The 21,884-nt window shown below is 40.7% G+C and overlaps 2 protein-coding genes across 2 annotated transcripts; both read right to left on the reverse strand.

Annotated features, from left to right (window-relative positions):
- Positions 1-94: 94 nt before the first annotated feature.
- Positions 95-7,852, reverse strand: p4htmb (prolyl 4-hydroxylase, transmembrane b). Its single transcript, XM_063474007.1, has 9 exons — positions 6,933-7,852; positions 6,767-6,848; positions 5,477-5,667; positions 5,265-5,361; positions 3,036-3,198; positions 2,774-2,959; positions 2,437-2,527; positions 2,142-2,265; positions 95-850 (listed from the first exon to the last, which is right to left on the reverse strand). The coding sequence occupies exons 1-9, from the start codon at positions 7,269-7,271 to the stop codon at positions 627-629; spliced, it is 1,497 nt and encodes a 498-aa protein (XP_063330077.1). The 5' UTR covers positions 7,272-7,852; the 3' UTR covers positions 95-626.
- Positions 7,853-10,125: 2,273 nt separating this feature from the next.
- LOC134627685 (myosin heavy chain, fast skeletal muscle-like) lies at positions 10,126-20,875 on the reverse strand. Its single transcript, XM_063474005.1, has 39 exons — positions 20,672-20,875; positions 19,951-20,094; positions 19,707-19,863; positions 19,557-19,584; positions 19,351-19,462; positions 19,178-19,270; positions 19,000-19,063; positions 18,784-18,882; positions 18,584-18,687; positions 18,235-18,373; positions 18,015-18,133; positions 17,671-17,820; positions 17,351-17,521; positions 16,959-17,265; positions 16,729-16,799; positions 16,541-16,628; positions 16,336-16,453; positions 16,135-16,258; positions 15,868-16,004; positions 15,445-15,700; positions 15,118-15,360; positions 14,860-15,036; positions 14,624-14,769; positions 14,244-14,334; positions 13,749-14,138; positions 13,505-13,631; positions 13,289-13,407; positions 13,001-13,197; positions 12,731-12,914; positions 12,477-12,642; positions 12,025-12,149; positions 11,627-11,935; positions 11,339-11,542; positions 11,125-11,250; positions 10,859-11,029; positions 10,664-10,768; positions 10,470-10,565; positions 10,257-10,388; positions 10,126-10,146 (listed from the first exon to the last, which is right to left on the reverse strand). The coding sequence occupies exons 1-39, from the start codon at positions 20,873-20,875 to the stop codon at positions 10,126-10,128; spliced, it is 5,814 nt and encodes a 1,937-aa protein (XP_063330075.1).
- Positions 20,876-21,884: the final 1,009 nt, after the last annotated feature.

Genomic DNA, 21,884 nt, shown 5'->3' on the forward strand with positions numbered 1-21,884 from the left:
TTGATTCGATATTCATAGTTTTTTTTTATTTAACTTATATAAAAGAAAGACTAGTGTTCAAGACAGAAGAGCTCACTTTATTTTATTCAATGTGGGAGAGTGAGAGTGCATTCAAAAATAAATACATAATAAATAAAATGAAATCTGGAAGATATCTTGTGCATTTCATGTATTGTGCATTCCACATGGAAAAAGTACCGATGAATTCAAGGGAGAAAAACAAAGGCAACATGCATCACACTGACAGTGTGTGAGCCTATTTTTTGGTAATGGCAGCAATAACAAGGTAGAACACTGAAAGCTTTTTGTTTTCAGTTTTCAAGTGCAACTGTTGCACATCTGACGCATGCAAAGAAAAGCTTTTTAAATTGCAACTCCTTGACTGTGTTTCTAGTGCAATACTTCTAACACATGAGGTTTTGGTAGATAAAAATAACAGGATAGCAATATCCAAGCAAAAAAATATAACAACAAAACATCTTTTTACTGTTGCATAAACCCACTGTGACCTCATTCCCTGAATAAATCGTGTCTCTACATACTGGCCACAAAGGGTGTTACCAAAAACATTGTGCACAGGACTGAGGAAGGCTGGGATTTTTTATTTGTATTATTTGGCAGATGAGCTACAAGTCTTGATGGATGCTGGGACTCTGTATTCCTGTGTTCATAGTCAGATCTTCATCATCATCTTCTTCCTCTTCTGGCTGTTGTAACACCAACTGCTGGTAGCGAGCCTGCCTCTGGTAATCCGGATCAATGTTGATCCATTTATTGGCAACCCACTTAGTGCCATGGGTGACCATACAACCTCCATGCAGAGCGTATTCGTCCTGTTCCCCCACCCAACCTAATGAGAAAAAATGTGGGTTTTTTTCCTTTTACTAAAAACATCCTTTAACTATTTTAATTTAAAAATCAAATTTACATTAAAATACTGACACTTTGGTGGCAACCAGAGCATTTTGCAGTTCAGATTAGAAGTATTTATCACTGTATTAACATGAATTTTTAAATCTACGTTCTTAGGCTCCAAAACAACAGTTCTAATATTTTCTTGATCTCATTTAACTTTTATTCACGTAAACAATTTGATCACCTATCAGGACTGTACAGATGTCCATTATTTTTTCATCTACTTCTACCTATTGGCACCAAAGTCAAAGTCAACTGTGGTAAAGACATTCATGAATCCCTGACACTGTATCTACTGTATTCTTCACTTTGATCTAACATCACCATGAGATATATGTCTCCTATATATGTTTCTATGACAACAAACCAACCAATCATATACCAGAATTAACCATCAGTATCAACAGCCTCTATTCACTGTTTAGTCTCAAAAGTTTGCATGCAAATCTAACATTGTAAACATGTTAACACTGTTGGTATGCACTAATTTCCAAGAAATACTGAGTCTATGTAACCTCTTAGGATGGATTTTTAGGCTTATTTAACACTTACTAAGATTATGAATTTTTTTTCATAGAAAAAAAAAGCAAATTACACATCGAGACTCATTCGCTAATGTGCACAGAAACTTTTTTACCCTGCACAAAATTACTGAATTCACAAATGTGTGCACTGTCCAATTTTATTCACATCACATGCAAATGTTTGGGAATTTGAATCAATTTAAATCAACAGTCCAGTGGAATCTGCATACTATGTGTATATTACGAATTTCCCTTTATATGGAAACATGTTTATCTTGACATGAGTAGGTGAAAGCGGGACAATGCTGTAAGATAGAAGCTTGCACTACTAAGGCAAAAAAGAAGCTTGAACATCAAAGTTAAGGAAAAAACATTAACAATAACAAAAAATATTAATTTGATTACTTAATCAATCATTATTAGTAGGGTAGTAGTAAAAATAGTAAGTAGCAGTAGTAGTATTTTTAAGATGTATATTTAAATTCTGTGAGACCAGATTATTGTCATTTGTTCATATTATGGTCTGAGCCATTTCTAAATTTGTTCAGAGAGTGAGAGAGAATGAGGTCATTCATAACCATTGTATTTGAATGTTGGTACACAATCTGTGTACTGGAAATACGTAATGAAAATAATACACAGTTTGGTTTGCTGCATTTTCTTTTTGCTTTTTTACTGGAAATTTGTCTTTCATTTACCCACCTCTTCCATCAGAAAGGTAGTTGTACCAGAAAACAGCGGTCCCTTTGGTCGGCTTCACCCTCAGGTTACTTTTGTCACAATTCCTTCTGGTGTCCAAAAGATCCACGTCATTCTGTATGAGAGACTGAAACACACGTTCAGAATCAGTCACATAGCTTGCCTGATGTCATACTCATGCAGTTGCTGACATATGTGTGAGTCGCCACAGTTATGAATCACATGCGCAGAATGTACACAATACGTTTGCAGGACACTTTGCACACATTTCCTGACCATTTTCCTGACTATTACGCACCACTTCATCATAGGTCCTGTTGTCTGCCACTGGGAATGCGGTCTCCCCGCCCCCATCAACAGAATTCAGGTAGAAGAGAACTGTGATGTACCTAAGTGTGCAACACAGATGTAAATTGACACACACATGTATACTGCAAGCAAACAGCACACAAACACACACACAAACAACAAGCGTGCACAATTTTTTGCAAGATAATGTTGAGTCACACAAACTAGCATGCCAGCTGTCACAATGGAGCAAAAGTGAGTAGTTCAGTAATGACGTCAGACAGATGAATTCATATGTGAACAAACGTGGATATATTTGTTAAGAAGGGCTGCTTCTAGGTTCTCACCTGCAAGATGTTTCAAAAGGAGTAGAAGCGTTTGCAGCAAGGCGTGTGTGTGTACAGGCTGTTTCAGGGTAGACCGGGCCACTGTCGTGGTGGGCATGGTAATGTCCCCCCTCCTCATAGCGAACCACCTGAAGAGGTTCACTAAGATCCACTAATGTGGGTGGGAGTCGAGTGAGGCGAATCACCCTTTGACAAGTGAAAGGAAACGTTTTAAATAAATGTAAGCACAGGATGAATCCCAGTAACGGTTTGTCTTTCTTACCTCTCTTTGATGTCTTGGAGGACCTGGTGTGCTCCTTTGCCCTGGTACAACCACGTGTGTCTGCTGTTTCTCACCAGCTGACTCCTTTTCACCCCGCGCTGCAACAGGAAGCGCTGGAAAGCATCGTTGCTCAGAAGCCTGAACTCTTCTAGACTCAGCAAACCTACCCAAAGTATGAGGATGTACAGTCATATGAACATTTTCAGAGTTCTATGCACCGCACAATTCACTAGCTCGTAGAACATCCTGCAACAGCAATAACTTGAAGCAATTGTTTTCTGCAGTGTCTCACATTGTTGCGGCAGAATTCTCTACACTCTTCTTAGTAATGTAGCTTCAGTTAACTGAGGTTTGTTGCAACTTGTTTTTGCACAGCTCTCCTGAGGCCTCTGTTACCTCCAGACCCTCTGGACTTTGACTGAATGATTACAAGATCTTAATTCTTTTCTTTAACAGCCGTCCTTTTGTAGATTTGTTGATGTAAGTGAGATCATTGTCCTGTTGCATGACTCAGTATCAGCCAAGTTTTAGCTTTGGACAGATGGCCTCACATTAACACACCTGTCATGGTTCATGGGTCGATGGCCCACTGTGTTGAGCTTTGTGGGTTTAGTGAAGTGGTTTATGTTCTAGTTCTGAACAATTTCATCCTTATCCATTTTTCTATTTCAGTTCCTTGGTTGATGTTAGTCCCTTTTGTGATCCCTGTCTCCTGAGTCATGTCCCTGTGTTCTGTCTCCATGTCTGTCTGCATTCCCTGTCTTGTCTAGTTAATACAGCTGTAGTGTGGCTCTGTGTGCTTTCCCCTTTCCTGTTCCCATGTTTCTCTCTCTATGTTCCATCCCTTTGTCTCCTCAGTCCCAGGGTCAAGTTCACATGTCTTAGTCTGTTTGTGTGTGCTGGTGATATTTCCTGTCTTACTTTGTCTCTTGTCCAGTGTGCATTATGTATAGATTTCTGTCTCGTTAGTCAGATTTAGTTCACCTGTGGTCCATCTCCCTAATTACCTCTTGTGTGTATTTAGCCCTCATTTTTCTCAGTTCCCTGTTTTGTCCTTATCATACATGCCCTAATGTTATGGCTATCTGTTAGTCAACATTAGTTCCTTCCAGTTTGTTTTTTTCTAGCGCTAGCTCTATTCTGCTCTGCTTTATATTTTGTTAAATCAGCGTTTTGCCAGCTAATAAAGATGTGTTTTCAGATAAGTCTGTCTGCCGAGTCCTGCACTTGGCTCCACATGCTGCCTGTCGCAAACCTTCCCATGACAACACCTGAATACTCCAGATCTGCTAAAACTTCTGCTTTTACAGAGATGGTTAGACTTGCTGATGATCACTCGTGGTGTGATTGAGACATGGCGGGTCCATAGATCGTTATTCAGACCCAAATTTAATACCCGCAGCTGCAGCTCTCAGCTGGCAGCCGCACATTCATCACACCACATTCCACACAACTTACAACTCTTGCTTCCCTGTGTTTTAACACAGGGGGCGTGATTGCGGATGCTGTGCAGGTGTGTCCGCACGGCACCGCAGACCACGCCCCACCACACACCCCGATCGCCCGATTGAGACCGGGGAGCCATCTGGCCGAACCTACTCCCCCCCAACCCGCTTCCAACCCGGCGACAGGGCTGTGTCCCTTCTGGAGGCCGCCCACGCCTCCAGCAGTGGCGGCGACGCTGGTCTGGAGGCCGTGCAGACGCACGGATTGTGATTTCGGATGTCATGCAGGTGCGTCTGCATGGCACCGCAAACCACGCCCCACCACATCACTTAATCAACACATCTGATTGGCAGCACTTTTCTGCTAGTTACACTCTTTAATTCCTCTTTAACTCTCTTTTATGTTTAAATAGAGCTCAATATGTGATTAAGATTCTTATCACATCATTGTTACTAGCATGGACATATAGCACTGAAACTTTTTGTACTGGAGAAGAAATTAAATGTATAGCAGAAGGTAAGTAAGTTTAGTTGCCACCTAAAATTTTTTCAAAATTATCCATAAATACATTATTTTTGTAAGGAGGTAATTACTGTGGCCCTGAGAGCTCAAAAGCACTGCAGCCTATGAAAATAACAGCAAATCATGTGAAGGGCTGCACTGAGACACGCGAGATAAAGATGCAAGGTAAAGTAAATTCTCAATGGAAAATCAGAATACACATTACCTTGCATCATTTTTACAAGGTCTTGGTGGAAATGATTAATTAAGTTAATTTCTTACCATTACCATCCTTGTCAGCTTTGAGCCCAGCATAGATTTCTCGCAGATTCTCTGGTGTGAGCCAGATGCCATCTCTCACTCGAGAATGAGTCAGTATCTGGTGGAGTCATAGTGTTTAAGATGGAATGAGTTAGAGACCTCTGAAGCAAAAAGTAACAAAAAAATACTTCAGGTTGCGCACTATGCCTCTCAGTCCACAAACTGACATACACCTCATGGAGCTGCAATTGTCCATCCTGGTTGATATCTAGAAGGTTAAAGATCTCCTCTGGGCTGAGATTGAGCTCCCTGGCCAGATCCTCCTGACCATCTTGTACCATTAACTGACTCTCCATTAGACCCTTCAGCTGGGCAAGCTGCATCACCACACGGCACTCATCCTCAGACAGAAAACCCGGGATCTCTGCAGAAACACAAAAAGTAAGAAACACTACAGAGGAAATTAAGACAGCATTATCTGTCTGATTCTTCATCTTCTCTTTTTAAAACTAATGGGGTAGCTTAGAAAGTGTGGTAGGAAGGGTCATCTACCAATTGGTTAAGAAGGTTAGTCAGAAGGTTGGTGGATGGAGCCCCATAATTCAAAGAATCCTTGAGCAAGAACCCTGAATTTCCTGCATTAAATCGTAGTATGCACATGAATGTTAGAAAACAGTGGTTAGGTATAGATAAAAGCACTGTATGAGTGTGAATGTGATTGGGTGAATGAGACCGGTAAAAGAAAAACACTTTGAGTCCTCAAATTGAGTAGAATGATGCCATACAAGTACCACTCTATAATGTTAGGCTACATTCCTCAGGCTGGAATTAAATCAGTTGTTGACTGATTTAAAAGTTGGACTTGTTGACTTTTGGAAATTCTGAATATTGCGTCTCACATTTTCAAAATTTACTTGATTAAGGAAAAAAACATAACTATCAGATTAATTTAAATTTCAAATATTGTCAAACCAAAGTTCAGTTAGTGTCCAGCTGACCTACAGCATATATATATATATATATATATATATATATATATATATATATATATATATATATATATCAACCTTGAGTGAGCTCTTTAAAATCTGCATTACTTATAAAAACAAAACAAAACATGTGAATAGATCAGGAAGCAATCCAAATGACTACAGGCCTACATTTCCCCACTTCATAATACTTGAAAAGCATTCTCACTGCATGCTGTGCGCTGATGCATTATGTTTTTCAGGTACAGATGCATTTCTGCCCTTTACCCAGTCAGCTGTGAGACCCTAATTGCATCCCATGTGCAATGGACCGACTTTGAATAGAGTAGTTGCCTTAGGACTTACTTGCCTATTTTATGAAGTCCTGGATGATCTTAGCACAATACTCAGCCCAGTCTGGGTTATGTTGAGGTAAAGTAGAGCCAAGTGTAAGCTGCAGCACTTCTTTTTTTATTCCCCTTTTGGGCATCTGAGGCAGATCTGACGAGCTTCATTTTTATTTTCTTTTAGCTACGTGGCTGTGCAGCCTCTTACCAAAAAGAAGCGGTTTCAGGCTCAAAGTCCTCATCTCGTGAAGTCTCCCTGACACCAGTGACACCTTCTGGACATGTCCCACCTGAAAGGGAAATCAAAGGCGTGTGAGAGGATGACAGAAGGAGCGATGCATCATCATCATCCTCAAGTACTCACCCTAACTCACCCTTATTCCCTCTATCCGTGGCAGAGAAATATCGCGCTGAAACTCGTCTTTCGATGGCGGACGTCGCGACTCGGGGCGCTGGTGGCCGCTGCTGGGAGCATCACGACTTCGGTTCGCGTCTTCCTGCCCACTGTTGTAGTGCACGTAGAAAAGCAGCGCGATCACGTTAATGATGTAAACATGAAAAAACACCATCACTACCACAAAGTAGGAGCGGGAGCACACGCTGCTCTTGTGGCAGGAGAGGCGCTCGCACGGCTGACGAAGCGGCAAGGTCGCGCTCCCGGACGGAGACGTGTCCTCAGCAGCAGCATCTTGGGTTTCCTGGTTGTCAGTCATCTTGGCTGGAGGAGTTGTTGGGTCCTCGGCAGCCAAGGTCCATCTGTTTAATCAGGCGACGAGATAAACCTTTTATGTGTCACCAGAAGTAGCAGATGTGCCGAGTGACAGATGTCTAGTTTGATTACATTTAAAAAGAGAGAAAATCCTTAAAGAGCTCCAGTTTTCTTTTTTCTTCCCCTGGAGAAAATTAACCAAAATCCTTGCGCATTTTGAAAAAAAAAGAAAAGATCCCTGATACAGCTCTTCTTTTCTGAGCCTAGAAGTCAGCTATGAGCGGAATTGTGTATGTTTTATTGTGCAGATAGCAGCGCTGCAGCCTCGGACAGTCTTGTTTACACTGCAGCAGTCCTAGTCAGCAAAGCGCACTGCGCATCCCAAAGCACTACGAAACTCATCTCACACACGCGGTCCGTAAAGCTGACCCCGCATCGACTGAAACCGACGAAATCCGTCAACAACAAAAAAAGAGAAAAAAAATCAGCTTTATTTCGACTGCAAATAAGAAATCTGCGATCTTATTTACACGCCGTAACAGCAACTCCCCGCTGACAGCAACAGCATGTGCAGCGTGCAATGCTGACCTCTGGCGACCTGCGGCAATAACACGTCCCCGTCTTTAAGATCTCCACACAGTGCGGGGCAGGGCCTCTGCTTACAAAAGGTCCAGCGTTTATTTGCTCGTCTCAATATGTTAGGTGGTTAAATGTTGAATGTATTGTAATGGTTTTAATAAAGTTTTGTTTTGAATGGACTGTCGTTTATCCTAAACCTGGATGTCTGATCAAGCAATCATTCCCAACTTCATTGGGATAAGATGCTCAGTTTTCCAAAAAATAATTAAGTAAAGAAACAAGTAATACGAACATTTATTGAACATCCTAATAATTAATGTATTGAATGAATGAATATTTAGCTTTTGTACTTATGCCAACTAGTCACTTCCTGCTGCCATCTTTGTTTGGTTCAAAGAGTTACAACCTGGAGAGCAGGTAAGTTTGTCTTTATTGTGCACCCAGCTCAGTATTTCTGCTCCAGGTTAATAGAGAAGTTTTCAAAGTTTTATACGAAGTTTTACAAATAAAAAAATGAAAAAAACTTTGTCTGGGGCAATGGGTGTGGTATGTATCGAAGCTTGTTTCCCCACTCCCCCCATAATGCTATCCGTAACTCGAAATTTCCAGTTATTTTCTTATTAACTGAAAATAACTGGATATGGATCGCATTTTTGTAGTGGCGGAAACAAACTTTCATACATGGGTGTAGGGATGGAGGACATGCAGAGGGTTGGTGTAACAGAGGAGGATGCTACTGAGTGACCCCTAAACAGATCGAAGAAGAAGAAAAAAATGCTTGTAGTAGTAAAAGTAGTTTTCTTTTGAAGTAGCAGTAGGCCCATCATTTGAAAACAGTTTTGAAAGTATAGTACTTTGATTCAAAATACTGACTACTAAGGCAGTAAAATGGGATAATTTCTTTTCTCATGGACACAAATGTATATAAGAATCAATGTATGTATAGTACGTATAGAATAGCAGGTTCTGCAGAAAAATTAAAGATTCAATTGTTGTTAGTGGTGAATCGTAGATTATTTATTATATGTTCTAATTGGTTATTTGTAGTCTAATATATGTATTACGTTTTGCCATCTACTATATTTGACTCTTATATTTGATGTTTAATACAGATAACAATGTCATTCAGAAATAGGTCACTTGTAGGTAATTATCCTCAGGACTTCTTTCTGACATGCCTCCAAAAATGATGGAAAGAGCTTTCATGTGCTGAGACTGTAACAGATATTAGGTATTATGAGCATGAGAGTGTTCCTATGATAGCTTGAAAGGTATTCAATTCAGTTCAGTTATATAGTGCTAAATTACCACAACAGTTGCCTCAAGGCCTTTATATTAGAATGTGTATATATATATATATATATATATATATATATATATATATATATATATATATATATATATATATATATATATATAAGACCCTAAAATAACACAGAGAAACCCCAACAATGAGACAATCCCTTATAAGCAAGCACTTGGTGACAGTGGGAAGGAAAAACTCCCTTTTAACAGGAAGAAACCTCTGGGAGAACCAGGCTGAGGGAGGGGCAGTCAACAGCTGTGACTGGTTGAGGGTGAAGGAAGACAGGACAAAAGACACACTGTTGAGAGCCAGCGATTAATGGTAACTAATGATTAAATGCAGAGAGGTGTATAAACGCATAGAGAGTGAATAGGGTGAGTGAACAAAACACACTCGGTGCATCATGCGAAGAGCCCAGCAGCCTAGGCCTATTATAGTGTAACAATGTGAGGATTCAGGGTCACATGATCCAGCCCTAACTATAAGCTTTATAGTTAATAAAGGAAAACATTAAGCCTAATCTTAAAAGTAAGGAGGCTGTATGTCTCCTGAATCCAGACTGGGAGCCCGTTTCACAGAAGAGGGGCCTGAAAGCTGAAGCTGAATTTTAGACAAATCTGTTTGTGCCTGGAACAACTAAAAGCACACAAACTCTGTTGTTTGTGCTCTGTTAAATTTCTGTTTTTGAAAGGTGAAAATCCACAAATGGAGATATGTAATCTTGTGTATGAATGCAGCTTCATGCTTTCACACTAGAACCAGACTGATAGGTTTACACAACAATAACCAGGGTGTTAGAGACTTTAAAAGGGTTCAGAGTCATTCAAAAATAAGAGCACAGAGACAAAAGGTGCATCATTCTAACTTTTATTGACTTTAGGTTGTCACCACACAGTCACTTTGCTTATGTGAACAGCTAACAAGACAGTCATATTGTATGATTTCTTGTTAATTTACAACCTTGATTTCTTCATCACTCCTCTGCTTCCTTGGTCTGAAATGACAAAACAGTGGCACTTAAAAATTTGGCTGGATAATCTCGATTTTAACAGGATGAATATTTCTACAAATTTGATTCATGCTAGATCTTTTTTTTTTTTTTACCTTGACTATTTCACGACTCTTCACCCTGAGTTTGTTAACTTGAGACTCAGCAATGTCAGCACGCTCCTGAGCTTCCTCCATTTCATGCTGCACCTTCCTGTACCTGGACAGGTGAGTGTTGGCCTGCTCCTCCTGTAGAAGAAGCCACAGTGAAGTTAAACCCTGTGCACTGAGTGATACAAAGTGTGTTTCATGAGAATCAGGTCTACTTACAGCCTCCTCAGCCTGTCGCTTATAGGACTTCACTTTGAGCTGGAGCTTGTCCACCAGATCCTGAAGTCTGGCAATATTCTTCTTGTCCTCCTCCGTCTGTTGTAAAGCAATAATTAGTTATTCTAGTATAAATGTAATACTCATTTAAGCATGGTATTTTCATTACTGTGGTTTTGTAGTAGTAATCAGCTGACCTGATAGGTGAGCTCCTTTACTCTTCTCTCATATTTTCGCACTCCCTTGATAGCATCAGCGCTGCGCCTCTGTTCAGCATCAACTTCAGCCTCTAGTTCACGGACCTTGACAAAGGATGTATGCAGTTATTTTTAAAAGATAAAATGTTTCCCCAGCTTACAGCGAATCAGTTGGATGGCTCTCATGACACTCACCCTCGCCTCCAGTTTCTGGAGCTGCTTCTTGCCGCCTTTCATGGCCAGGTTCTCAGCTTCATCAAGGCGGTGCTGCAGGTCCTTCACTGTCACCTCCAGGTTCTTCTTCATCCTCTCCAAATGAGCACTGGTGTCCTGCTCCTTCTTCAGCTCTTCTGCCATCATGGCAGCCTGAAATTTCATGTCATTTGTATTGTTGTAACTGTTAGGCTAATATAGTTGCCAGAGAATGAGTTACTGTGTAGACATTCATCAGGGTGGCTCACATCAGTGATGGCCTTCTTGGCCTTTTCTTCAGCATTTCTGGCCTCCTGGACAGCATCTTCCACTTCACCTTGGATCTGAATGAAATCAGCCTCCAGCTTCTTCTTGGTGTTGATAAGGCTGGTGTTCTAAAAGGAAATACAGGATAATGAATCACATATTCGGACTTTCACCCGTCAAATTGTAAACATATGAAGTTTTTGAATCGTAACTAACCTGAGAGTGCAGCAGTCCCACGCGCTCGCTGGCATCAACCAGCTCCTGTTCAGCAATCTTGCGGCCTCTCTCTGTTTGCTCCAGTGCAGCTCTCAGCTCCTCGATCTCAGCCTGCATCAGGTTGTTTCTGCGCTCCACCATTGCAACCTGCTCCTTCATGTCTTCCTGGCTTCTGATGGCTTCATCAAGATGGAGCTGGGCATCCTGAAATGTGGAACATTAAGAGGTATTAGTGCACACCTTTCAGATACTTTTAGAAAGTTTGGGCAAATCCTTCAGTGGACCCACCTTCAGCTGTCCCTGCACATTCCTCAGCTGTTTCTGGGCTTCAGCTGCCTGGCGGTTGGCATGACTCAGCTGAATCTCCATCTCATTCAGGTCTCCCTCCATCTTCTTCTTGATTCTCAGGGCGTCATTCCTGCTCCTGACCTCAGCATCCAGAGTAGTTTGCATGGACTCGATCACTCTCTGGCTGTTCCTCTTGATCTGTTCAATCTCCTCGTCCTTCTCTGCAATCTTCCTGTCAACTTCACTCTTGACTTGGGTCAGCTCAAGCTGAATGCGGAGGATCTTGGATTCCTCGTGCTCCAGAGTAGCCTTTGAAAAATAAAATATTTACCATGTAGCTCCAGGATCATTAAAATTGAACTGTGCTGATTGGAGAGTAGTTTTTTATCAAACAGTACCTCTGCCTCTTCAAGTGAAGTCTGGAGTTCAGACTTCTCTGTTTCTACAGTCTTTTTCGCTTTTTCCAGTTCATGAATGGTTTTTCCACCCTCACTGATTTGCTCAGTTAGATCAGAGATCTCCTCTGTAAGATAATAAAGAATAATCAGTTTAAAGTTTAAGCAGAATTCATTATTTTGCTTACTTTCGGTGGATCTTGATGTCTAATAAATGCAAACTTGCATTGATTGTAGCGTACAGTATAACATTTGTAAGACTTAAGTCTCTGAGCAGTAGTGTGGGGCACACTATCGCTTCTTCTAACATAAAATACATGAAACAACATTAGAAATTGGGTAAAATTCCTTGGGTATAATAATTGAAATACGTTATAAAAACTTTAAAATTTTGCACAGTTAGCTTACTGTCTGGTATTTTTGTTAGTTGACTGAATATCTAAAGCTTTGCATACGTTGCAGGTTCTTGTTCTCCCTCTTCAGGGTCTCCAGCTGGTCCAGAGCTTCTTCATATGAATTCTTCATCTTAAACAGCTCAGTGCTGAGCGAACGAGCTTCTTTTTGAGCTCCCTCTAGTTCTGCTTGGGTTTCTTCATACTTCTGCTTCCACTCAGCAAGAATCTTAAATATAAGGCAGACCCATGTATTTGCATAATTCATGATTTATTAGCTTTCATTAAAATAAATAAGTCAAAAATGAAAATGGTACCTTGTCAAAGTTTCTCTGCTTCTTGTCAAGGTTAGCAGCCAGAGCATTAGCTCTCTCCACGTCGATCATCAGGTCCTCCACTTCACCCTGCAGTCTCTGTTTGGTCTTTTCCAGAGAGGCACATTTTGCATTCACAGCTTCGATGGACTCCTCTGCATCCTGGAGACGCTGGGCGAGCTTTTTCCTGTTAACAATTAGTTTACAGACTTTATATTCTATTATAACTTAAACGTAATTTGCAATAGGACAAAACTAAAACCGAAGACTTACTTTGCCTCCTCCAGCTCCTCAGTGCGCTGAATAGCATCGGTTTCATATTTGGTCCTCCACTGAGCCACCTCGCTGTTTGCTTTGGACAATGCACGCTGCAGCTCAGCTTTGGCCTCCTGCTCCTCCTCATACTGCTCTCTGAGGAGGTCGCAGTCATGACGAGCTGACTGGACAGCATGAGCCAGGGCGTTCTTGGCCTTACAGAAAATTGGAAAAATTATTATTATTAACTTAAATTGTGGTTTAATCAGCTCTGAGGTAGTGCAGGTGTTTTAAATGTGCACTTACTTTAACTTCCTCTTCAATGTGCCTCTTCAGCTCTTCAATCTGCTGAGTGTAAGCCAGCTTGCTCCTTGTCAGCTGAGAGATCAGGGCTTCCTTCTCCTCCAGTTGGCGAGCGATTTCACCTAAGGTGAGACAGAAAAAAAAGAAAGAAAAAACACAATCCACATTTGAATATGATCATATATCGAATGAAAAATACCTCAAATATAATTTTCCCACCATTCTCCGTTTGAAGCCTCGCCCTTTGCACCCCAATGTCATTCAGTTGTCGCACATGTTCATCATTTTTGGTCTTCAGCTCACTCAGCTGATCCTCCAGTGAGCGACACATTTTCTCCAGATTTGCCTGAAATGAACAAAAGCTGCAATAATCTAAAGTAATGGACACAAGAGTCAAATGTACATGAACACAAGGTTAAATGTATGTTTTCTCTTGCCTGTCAAATGTTTTACTCTATCGTACCTTGGCTTTAGCGATGGCCTCCATGTTGCTTGTGAGGTCATCAATCTCCATCTTGTACTCGCTTTTCTCTTTCTCCAGCTTCTGTTTGATTCTCTGCAGGTTATCAATCTGCTCTCCTAACTCGGCCACGCTGTCAGCCTGCTTTTTGCGGAGAGCTGCGGCAGTGGCTTCGTGCTGCAGGGTGGCCTCTTCGAGATCACGCCGCAGCTTCTGAAACTCGGCCTCGCGTTTCTTGTTCATCTCAATCTGAACAGCAGTGGCCCCGCCAGCTTCCTCGAGCCGCTCACTGATCTCCTCCAGCTCCCTGGAGAGATCAGACCTCTGCTTCTCCACCTTGGCACGAGCCGCGCGTTCAGCCTCAATCTCCTCCTCAAGCTCCTCAATACGAGCCTGCGATTTACATGTTGAAAGAAACAGACATCAAATTGTAATAATAAAGCTGAATATACTTGTTACTTGTAATAGACTTGGCAGCTTGCTGTCAGATACACCAACCTGCAGTTCTTTGATCTTTTTCTGAAGCTGAGCAGAAAGAGACTGCTCATCCTCAATCTTGTTCAGAAGCTGGCTTATTTCAAAGTCCTTCCTGTGGGGAAAAGTTCAAACCAAATTTTACATCCACATTTTCTATTTATTTATTTTTAATTCTTGAAATAGATAACCCTCATTCTGACTGCTGATTTTTACACTGAAAACAGAGAGTTTTTGTTTTTTCACTTTTGCGGAAGAGTGGGCGAACCGTTCTGTTTTTATTATGATTTGTTTTTCATTAACGTATGCTGGTTGGTCGGAAAATGATCTTTAGCGTTGCTGCTGTCTGCTAAGCAAATGCAGTTATATTAGATACTAAATTTGATTAATTGCATTTTGCTTACTTCTTTATTTTCTCATCAGATTGCTGCTTATCGTTCTCCAGATCCATGATGGTTTCTTGGGCCAGTTTAAGATCACCTTCAAGCTTTCTTTTAGCCCGCTCAAGGTCCATGCGAAGCTTCTTTTCTTGCTCCAGGGAACCTTCAAGCTGTGTAAAACAAGATGAGATTTTATTTTGGTTTTGAGATTTTTGGGATTTATAGTTTATTTTCAAGGAAACTCAAATTCCTATACTCACATCGTCCACTTGCTGCTCCAGCTTGGTCTTGGCCTTCGTCAGACTGTTAACTTTGTCTTCCTCTGCCTGCAGGTCATCGAGGGTCTGCTGATGGGCCTCTTGGAGGGCTTTCTTTTCTTTGGTCAACTTGGCAATTGTCTCATCTTGGGAAGCCATTTCCTCAACCAGGTTTTTAACCTATATTGACAGTATATTTAAAAAAGGTCTTTGCAGTTTGCAAACAATTTGACCTCAAACCCTTGAGACTGATGCACCAACCTTGTTCTCAGTGGCATGTTTCTCCTTTTCCACTTTGGCCAGAGTCAGCTCCAAGTCATCAATGTCTTTCTTCAGCTCAGAGCACTCGTCCTCCAGCTTCCTCTTCTTTGCAGTCAGCTCAGCGTTCATTTCCTCCTCATCCTCCAGTCTCTCAGCTGTCTCTTTGAGTTTGGCCTCGAGCTGGATTTTTGCTTTAATGAGCCCCTCACACCTTTCCTCTGCATCAGCAAGGTTTTCACCTTCCTAAATTGATAGTAATATACAAATGGATTAAGATTTCCTTATTCATAAAGACATAGTTCAAATTCCTTTGTTATTTTAACATACCGCTTGAATTTGGATCTGCAAGTCATTCTTCTCCTGTAGGAGAGTAACCATCTTCTCTTCCAGCTCTTTCTTCTTAGCCAGAGCCTTTGCCAGATCCTCTTTGGTCTTTTCAAAGTCCACTTTCATTGCGGCCATCTCTTTCTCCGTCTCTGCACTCTTCAGCAGAGGCTTAATCTTGAAGTACAACTTCATCCAAGGCCAGGTTTTGACATTCATGAATGAACGGATGTTGTACTGGATGGAGTAAATTGCCTCCCTGAGGATAAAAGATTGAGGAAAATAGGTATTTTTAGATTTGAAAAGCTGTAATGAAAACTATGGGTTGAACCAGAAAGAAAAAATTGGCGCAGAATTTACATTGAAGTTGTCATCTGCATTTGTAAAAAACCCCTTTGGTGTGTAAAGCTACGATGCCTACAGTACCTGCGTTCCATCATCTTTACAAACTCTCTCCTCATGAGGAAACCTCTGCAGAGAGCCTGCGTCATTGTGACAAGGATAGCGAGTTTTTCATCACGCATCTCCTCCAGGAGACCCAGGAGACCAGCTTTGAAGAACACCTGAAAAATAGTCATACAGAGCACATACAGCATTATCAAAAAGCAAAATTGTAATACCTGCTTAAAGTATCATGATTTAGCAGAAGTTTATTTAAAATACCCACAAAAGTTTGCATTTTTGTTACTGTACCTTTGTGTGGCCAAACTTGTACTGGGTATGGTCAACATCAATGGACCCCAAGAGTTTCTCTGAGGCCTTTTTGTTGTCGATGAACTGTCCCTCAGGGATGACACTGGCATTCAACACTTTGTATCTGATTGGGGGTAAATGATGAATTAAGGAGAAGTTGATCTTTAGATTGTGACAAATGTCTTTATTCTTAGTAATCACCTCTGCTTGAAGTCACCATAGAGGATTCTGCTGGGGAAACCTTTCCTGCAGATCCTGATCCCCTCCAGCACACCGTTACACCTCAGCTGGTGGATGACCAGGAAGTTCTCCATGAGACCTTAAACCCATATTAAATTCAGTCATGTACATGGCATTACATTTACCTTAAAATGCATTAATTTATATTATTGTTACCAGTCTTTACCAGGAGTTTTTGATTCATTTGGAATGATACAGCGTACAAAATGAGGATGAGTGCTCCTTAAGTTCGTCATCAGCTTGCCCAGATTCTCCTGAAATATGAAAATATTCAAATTGTCACATGATGGGAAGTAAACCCTGGATGCTACCTACGCATCTGAGGAAAAAAAGAGATAATATTTTTATGCTTACCCTGAACAGAGCAGATACAGTCTGAAAAGACCCACCCTTTTTCTTGCCACCTTTCTTTCCACCTCCCTCAGCTGTAACATTTAATGTCAGATATAAACTTAAATGACTTTAAATATAATTTTTTATTTCATAACTTAATTTTTATTCTGTTCTGTACTAAATCTGATCATTTTGAAATATAATGAAAACAATAGAAACTCTGAATTCTGTCTTAAAAATATGATCATCACCTTCTGCAGAGGCATGTGACGCATACAGGAAAGCCAACAGTTTCGCTGATGACTTCTGGTAGAGCTGTACCACAGAGTCATTCAGGGGGTCTTTGTTCTTCTCCAGCCAGCCATTAACATTGTAGTCAACAGTACCAGCATAGTGCACCAGGGAGAAGTGGGCCTCAGCTTTGCCTTTGGCAGGCTTTGGTTTCTGGAAGGGGGCACTTTTGCCAATATGCTGGTCATAGAGTTTGTTCTTGAAGGTTATGTCTGTTGCCTTGGGGAACATGCACTCCTCTTCAAGGATGGAGAAGATGCCCATCGGCTGCCGTGATGAAAGAAGCATAAAAAAACAGTTTCAAGTTGTTTTCTACTGTTTTATGTGTGCAAATAGACAGCACACGGCTCACCTTCTCAATAAGCTCAATGCAGGCAGCCAAGTCCATGCCAAAGTCAATGAACTCCCATTCAATGCCCTCTTTCTTGTACTCTTCTTGCTCCAGGACAAACATGTGATGGTTGAAAAACTGTTGCAGTTTTTCATTAGTGAAGTTGATGCACAGCTGTTCCAGGCTGTTGAACTGAAAAAATGCAGGTAAGCTCAGCAAGCGCCACCGAAAACGAGACTGTGCTTTTATTCTTGACATACCCTAAACCCTGAAATGTTTTGAAAATGTTTTGTATAATTAGCAACATGAACATAAGATTATGCAGTGTTCTGCATACTTACATCAAAAATTTCAAACCCAGCAATGTCCAGGACACCAATAAAATAGCTTCTTGACTGCTTTGTGTCCAACATCTCGTTGATTCTGACGACCATCCACAAGAACATTTTCTCATAGACGGACTTTGAGAGAGCATTGACGGAATTGTTGACCTGATTTTGAAGTGAAGGGATATTGATTTTATCGTTAGTGGTTATAAATTTAAGAACTTATTTAGTGCCATTGTAACCTATTGATAAAAAAAAAGCCTTATCAATATGTACAGTGGCTTGAAGGGTTTGGTTTAAAGACACTGTCTTACAGGAAATAATTTGTTATTTGTGTGTTTTCTTTGTAACATCTGTACCTGAGGAACAGTTTGACCTTTGGTCACATACTCGTTCCCAACCTTCACTCTCGGGTAGCACAGTGCTTTTAGCAAATCAGCCGAGTTCAGACCCATGAGGTAGGCGATTTTATCTGCAACTATAAGAACACAAATTCATAAATAAATAAACCTCTACCTCAAAGGTCCTCTTTCAAGTGACAAAATCAGCAGTGCTTAAAGTGCACAATGTTCTTCATACCCTCAGTGCCATCTGGCTCAGCCTGCTCTTCTCGCTGCTTCTGCTTGAACTTCATGTTTCCGTGATGCATCACAGCTCCGGTCAGTTTATACATGCTTGCCTTCTCGTCTGCGGTGAAGCCCAGGATGTCAATGGCAGTCTGTGAAATGATGAATAAGTTTTAATAAGCACAAACAGAACCCATTATATTTTTATGTAAAATAGAAAGCTGTTTTTGATACAGCATTTATTACATTTTTAATTCAAACTCCCCATGAACAAAGCCGAACATCAATATGATAAGCTTCATGGAGTTCTGTTTATATAGTTATTAATATTAGTGAAAGGTCGTGAGTGAAGCTGTTCTTACGTCAGTAGCGATGAATTCTTCAACGTCATTGATACTCTTGACAGTGATTTCACCCTGACTGATCATGGGATAGTCGTATGGGTTTGTGGTGATCAGGAGAGCCTCTGAATGAGAAAAACAAAATACATAAAACATAATGAACAAAATATATATAAACACTATATTTTGTTTTTGGTGTAATTTTGGTGTAATTCTCTAACCAATGAGCTCAGGTCTGTGGCCCGTTGTGAGCTGATAGAAGATATGGTAGCTCCTCTCAGCAGAGAGCTGGAACGTCACGCGAGACTTCTCCAGCAGATCTGTACAGATTTAAGTTTCGTGGTTATGACAGATCTTCCTTGTAGCACAGTCAAAGCAATTTCTGATAATTCCCTCAAAAATAAATTCATAAATAAAACCAAAACAAAAAGTCATACATGTTTCAATATCAGCCGAAGCCAGTTTTCCAGTTGTCCCAAAGTGAATTCTGATAAATTTTCCCTAAGCAGGAGAATAACGTTTTAATTAGAACTGCAACAGTGAACACGAACTGTGAATTTTTACCACAGAATTTATAAGAATTTCAACTAAAGTAAAATCACTAAAATAACTTACAAAACGTGAAGAATTGTCATTCCTCACAGTCTTGGCATTACCATAAGCTTCCAACAGTGGGTTTGCTGCAATGATTTGGTCTTCCAGTGACCCCTAAAGACACCGTTCATGAGCTGTGAGTACAGGAATTCATTGATTGATTTTTAGATCTAATACTTTGCAACTTCATCTACCTGCATTTTGCCGGGAGCTTGCTCAGTTTTCTTTCCTCCAGCCACTGCAATTGTTGCAAAGTACTGGATGACACGTTTCGTGTTGACAGTCTTTCCTGCACCAGATTCTCCACTGGTTCGAGTAAGGAGTTTTAGAGATGTAATTTTGATATTGCGAATAATACTTTTGGAAATGCTCATCATATGAAAGCATGCTTTGTACTTACGTAATCAGGATGGACTGATTTTCTCTGTCTGTAAGAGACCAAAATCATCAAGCTAAAATAATTAGTTCACTTTTGAATTGCAGCTGTTTTATTTCTGAACTGTAGCTTAAAAATGATCAGGACACATTGTATCTTAAGAAGGTTTATTACCTTGGAGCATGAACTGATAGGCATTATCAGAGATGGAGAAAATGTGGGGTGGAGCCTCAACTCTCTTCTTGCCCCTGTATCCTGCCACAACCATTGAATCATACACTGGGAGCCACTTGTAGGGGTTCACAGTGACGCAGAACAGCCCAGAGTAGGTCTGTGGAGTCAGAAAGGATCATTTATGATGCAGATCTTCCTTTTGTCATGAGCACGAGTATCAGCTATGGAGTTCTGATCAACTCACGTAGATCATCCATGCTGCATAGCGCTCTTTGAGGTTATACAGCACAGAAGGCTCACTGAGGTGGGTCATCATGGCCATGTCCTCAATCTTATCGAATTTGGGAGGGTTCATGGGGAAGACTTCCTCTTCTTTCACAGTGATAGTCTGCCAAAGGGACCAAGAAGGCACAAATGTAAATTCAGATAGAATTAAGCAGTTTTGTCTTGTGACATTTGTTTTTAATCTTGTTTGTTTTATTCTCATTCTTATTTCAAATTATTCATTTGGCCTTCTGATCAGTTTTAGACAGTGGGATACATCCAAATGGGTCCAAAAAGCTACTTCTTCTTAGTCTACTTTGTAATTTGCACAAGGTTGTATTTCAGATTTAATATGTTTTTGGGTGGGGTTTTTCCATAAAAAGGCCAATATCAGGATTTGGAATAAAATGTTAATCTCAGTTGTGATGCCATGTTTTCTGCTATCGTGGTGAAGAATGGCTTCAGGGCAATCTCACAAGTTTAAATTTGATTGCTGAGAAGAGTTTGTCAGATTCTGAAAATTTCAAATATATCTTAAATGTCATGACTTCTTGTGTTACATGTAAATATACCCAAACCTCTCTGGTTTCAGATATTTGGACCATGCTACATATAGTTAACATATCCATATAGGTATTCATAACTTGAGCAGTCTGAATTCACATTTGAAGCTGCACAAATTCAAGTGTCACTACTCTCACCTTCCCGCACAGAGTCTCCACGGTGGCTTTGCCGCCCTCTCTCTTAGTAAGTTTCCCCTTGAGGTACATTTCTTTGGGCTCAGTCACGAAGTATGCTGTTTTAGCATCAAATGGAGTGTTTTGAGCTTCAATGCGCTCTCTTTCTGGCTTGCGGAGAAAAATGGCCGCCTTGCCAAAACACTCCATCTCTGCGTCCCCACTCATGATGACCCTTTACTGCAAGTGAGGAAACAAGAGAGGAGTCATTCATCTTATTTGTCAGCAATGTATATATTATATATATTCACACTCTTATAGCTACAGTCAAACATGCTATTCCTTTAAGAAGAGAAGGCTTCAGAGTAGCTACTCTCAAGCCAGGGATTCAATGAGTACCAACAAGAGATGCTCATAAAGATCCGCTCTTGTGTCTGTCCTACTCATGCACTGGCACTGTTGATCAAGAAAACTGATCACATTTACCTTGGACGACACCAGATGAGAAATGGGTATTTCTGTCAGACTTCACTGCAGACTTCTGAAATAAGGAACAAAGATTCACAAATTTGACAGTTAAGTCAGTGGTTCTTTGTTTTAAAATAGTATTAAATAGAAATTAATTTTCTAGTTTTTCCAAAGAAAAATCTGTTTGGAAACATAAAAATGTGAATAACCAGCCTGATTCCTATGATATGGCAAAGTACTGGAATAAATGACCTCCTCAAGATACTTACCTTTGCTGGGTGCCTGTGCTTGGTGGTGGCTTGCTCTTCCTTTTATATCAAATGATGGGAGCCTATCACACGTGGGTTTCTCTATTTGGTCATGCTGTGTGGTGTTATCCTTGTGCACCAGTTCTTTCCTCCGCCTCTGTCATTGCACAGTTTATGTCTTCTGGACGTCTTACATGCCAGAACTCCTGTACCTGTAATTACCAACACAAAGTCGGGTTGTGTTGCCTTTAGCAAAAATACGGAGATGAAGCAGCATTCCGAACTCCATACTCCTGTATTGTTTTAAATTTTTATGTAACATACAGATGTGCAGTTGGCTTTTGGTTGTTTGTGTGTAGCACAGATAGGAAATTGGCTCATTTTTGGCCAAAGTCAAGTCAGCAGTTACAGACAGTCCAAAGGTGTGACTAATGGATCTTTTTATTGGTCTCTGGCACAACAGTAGTCCCTTGAAGTGCTTTGGAGAAGCTTTAAAAAGTCACTGAGGTACTGTTTCAGAG

Source organism: Pelmatolapia mariae, linkage group LG5, assembly GCF_036321145.2.
Source record: "Pelmatolapia mariae isolate MD_Pm_ZW linkage group LG5, Pm_UMD_F_2, whole genome shotgun sequence".
NCBI lineage: Eukaryota > Metazoa > Chordata > Actinopteri > Cichliformes > Cichlidae > Pelmatolapia > Pelmatolapia mariae.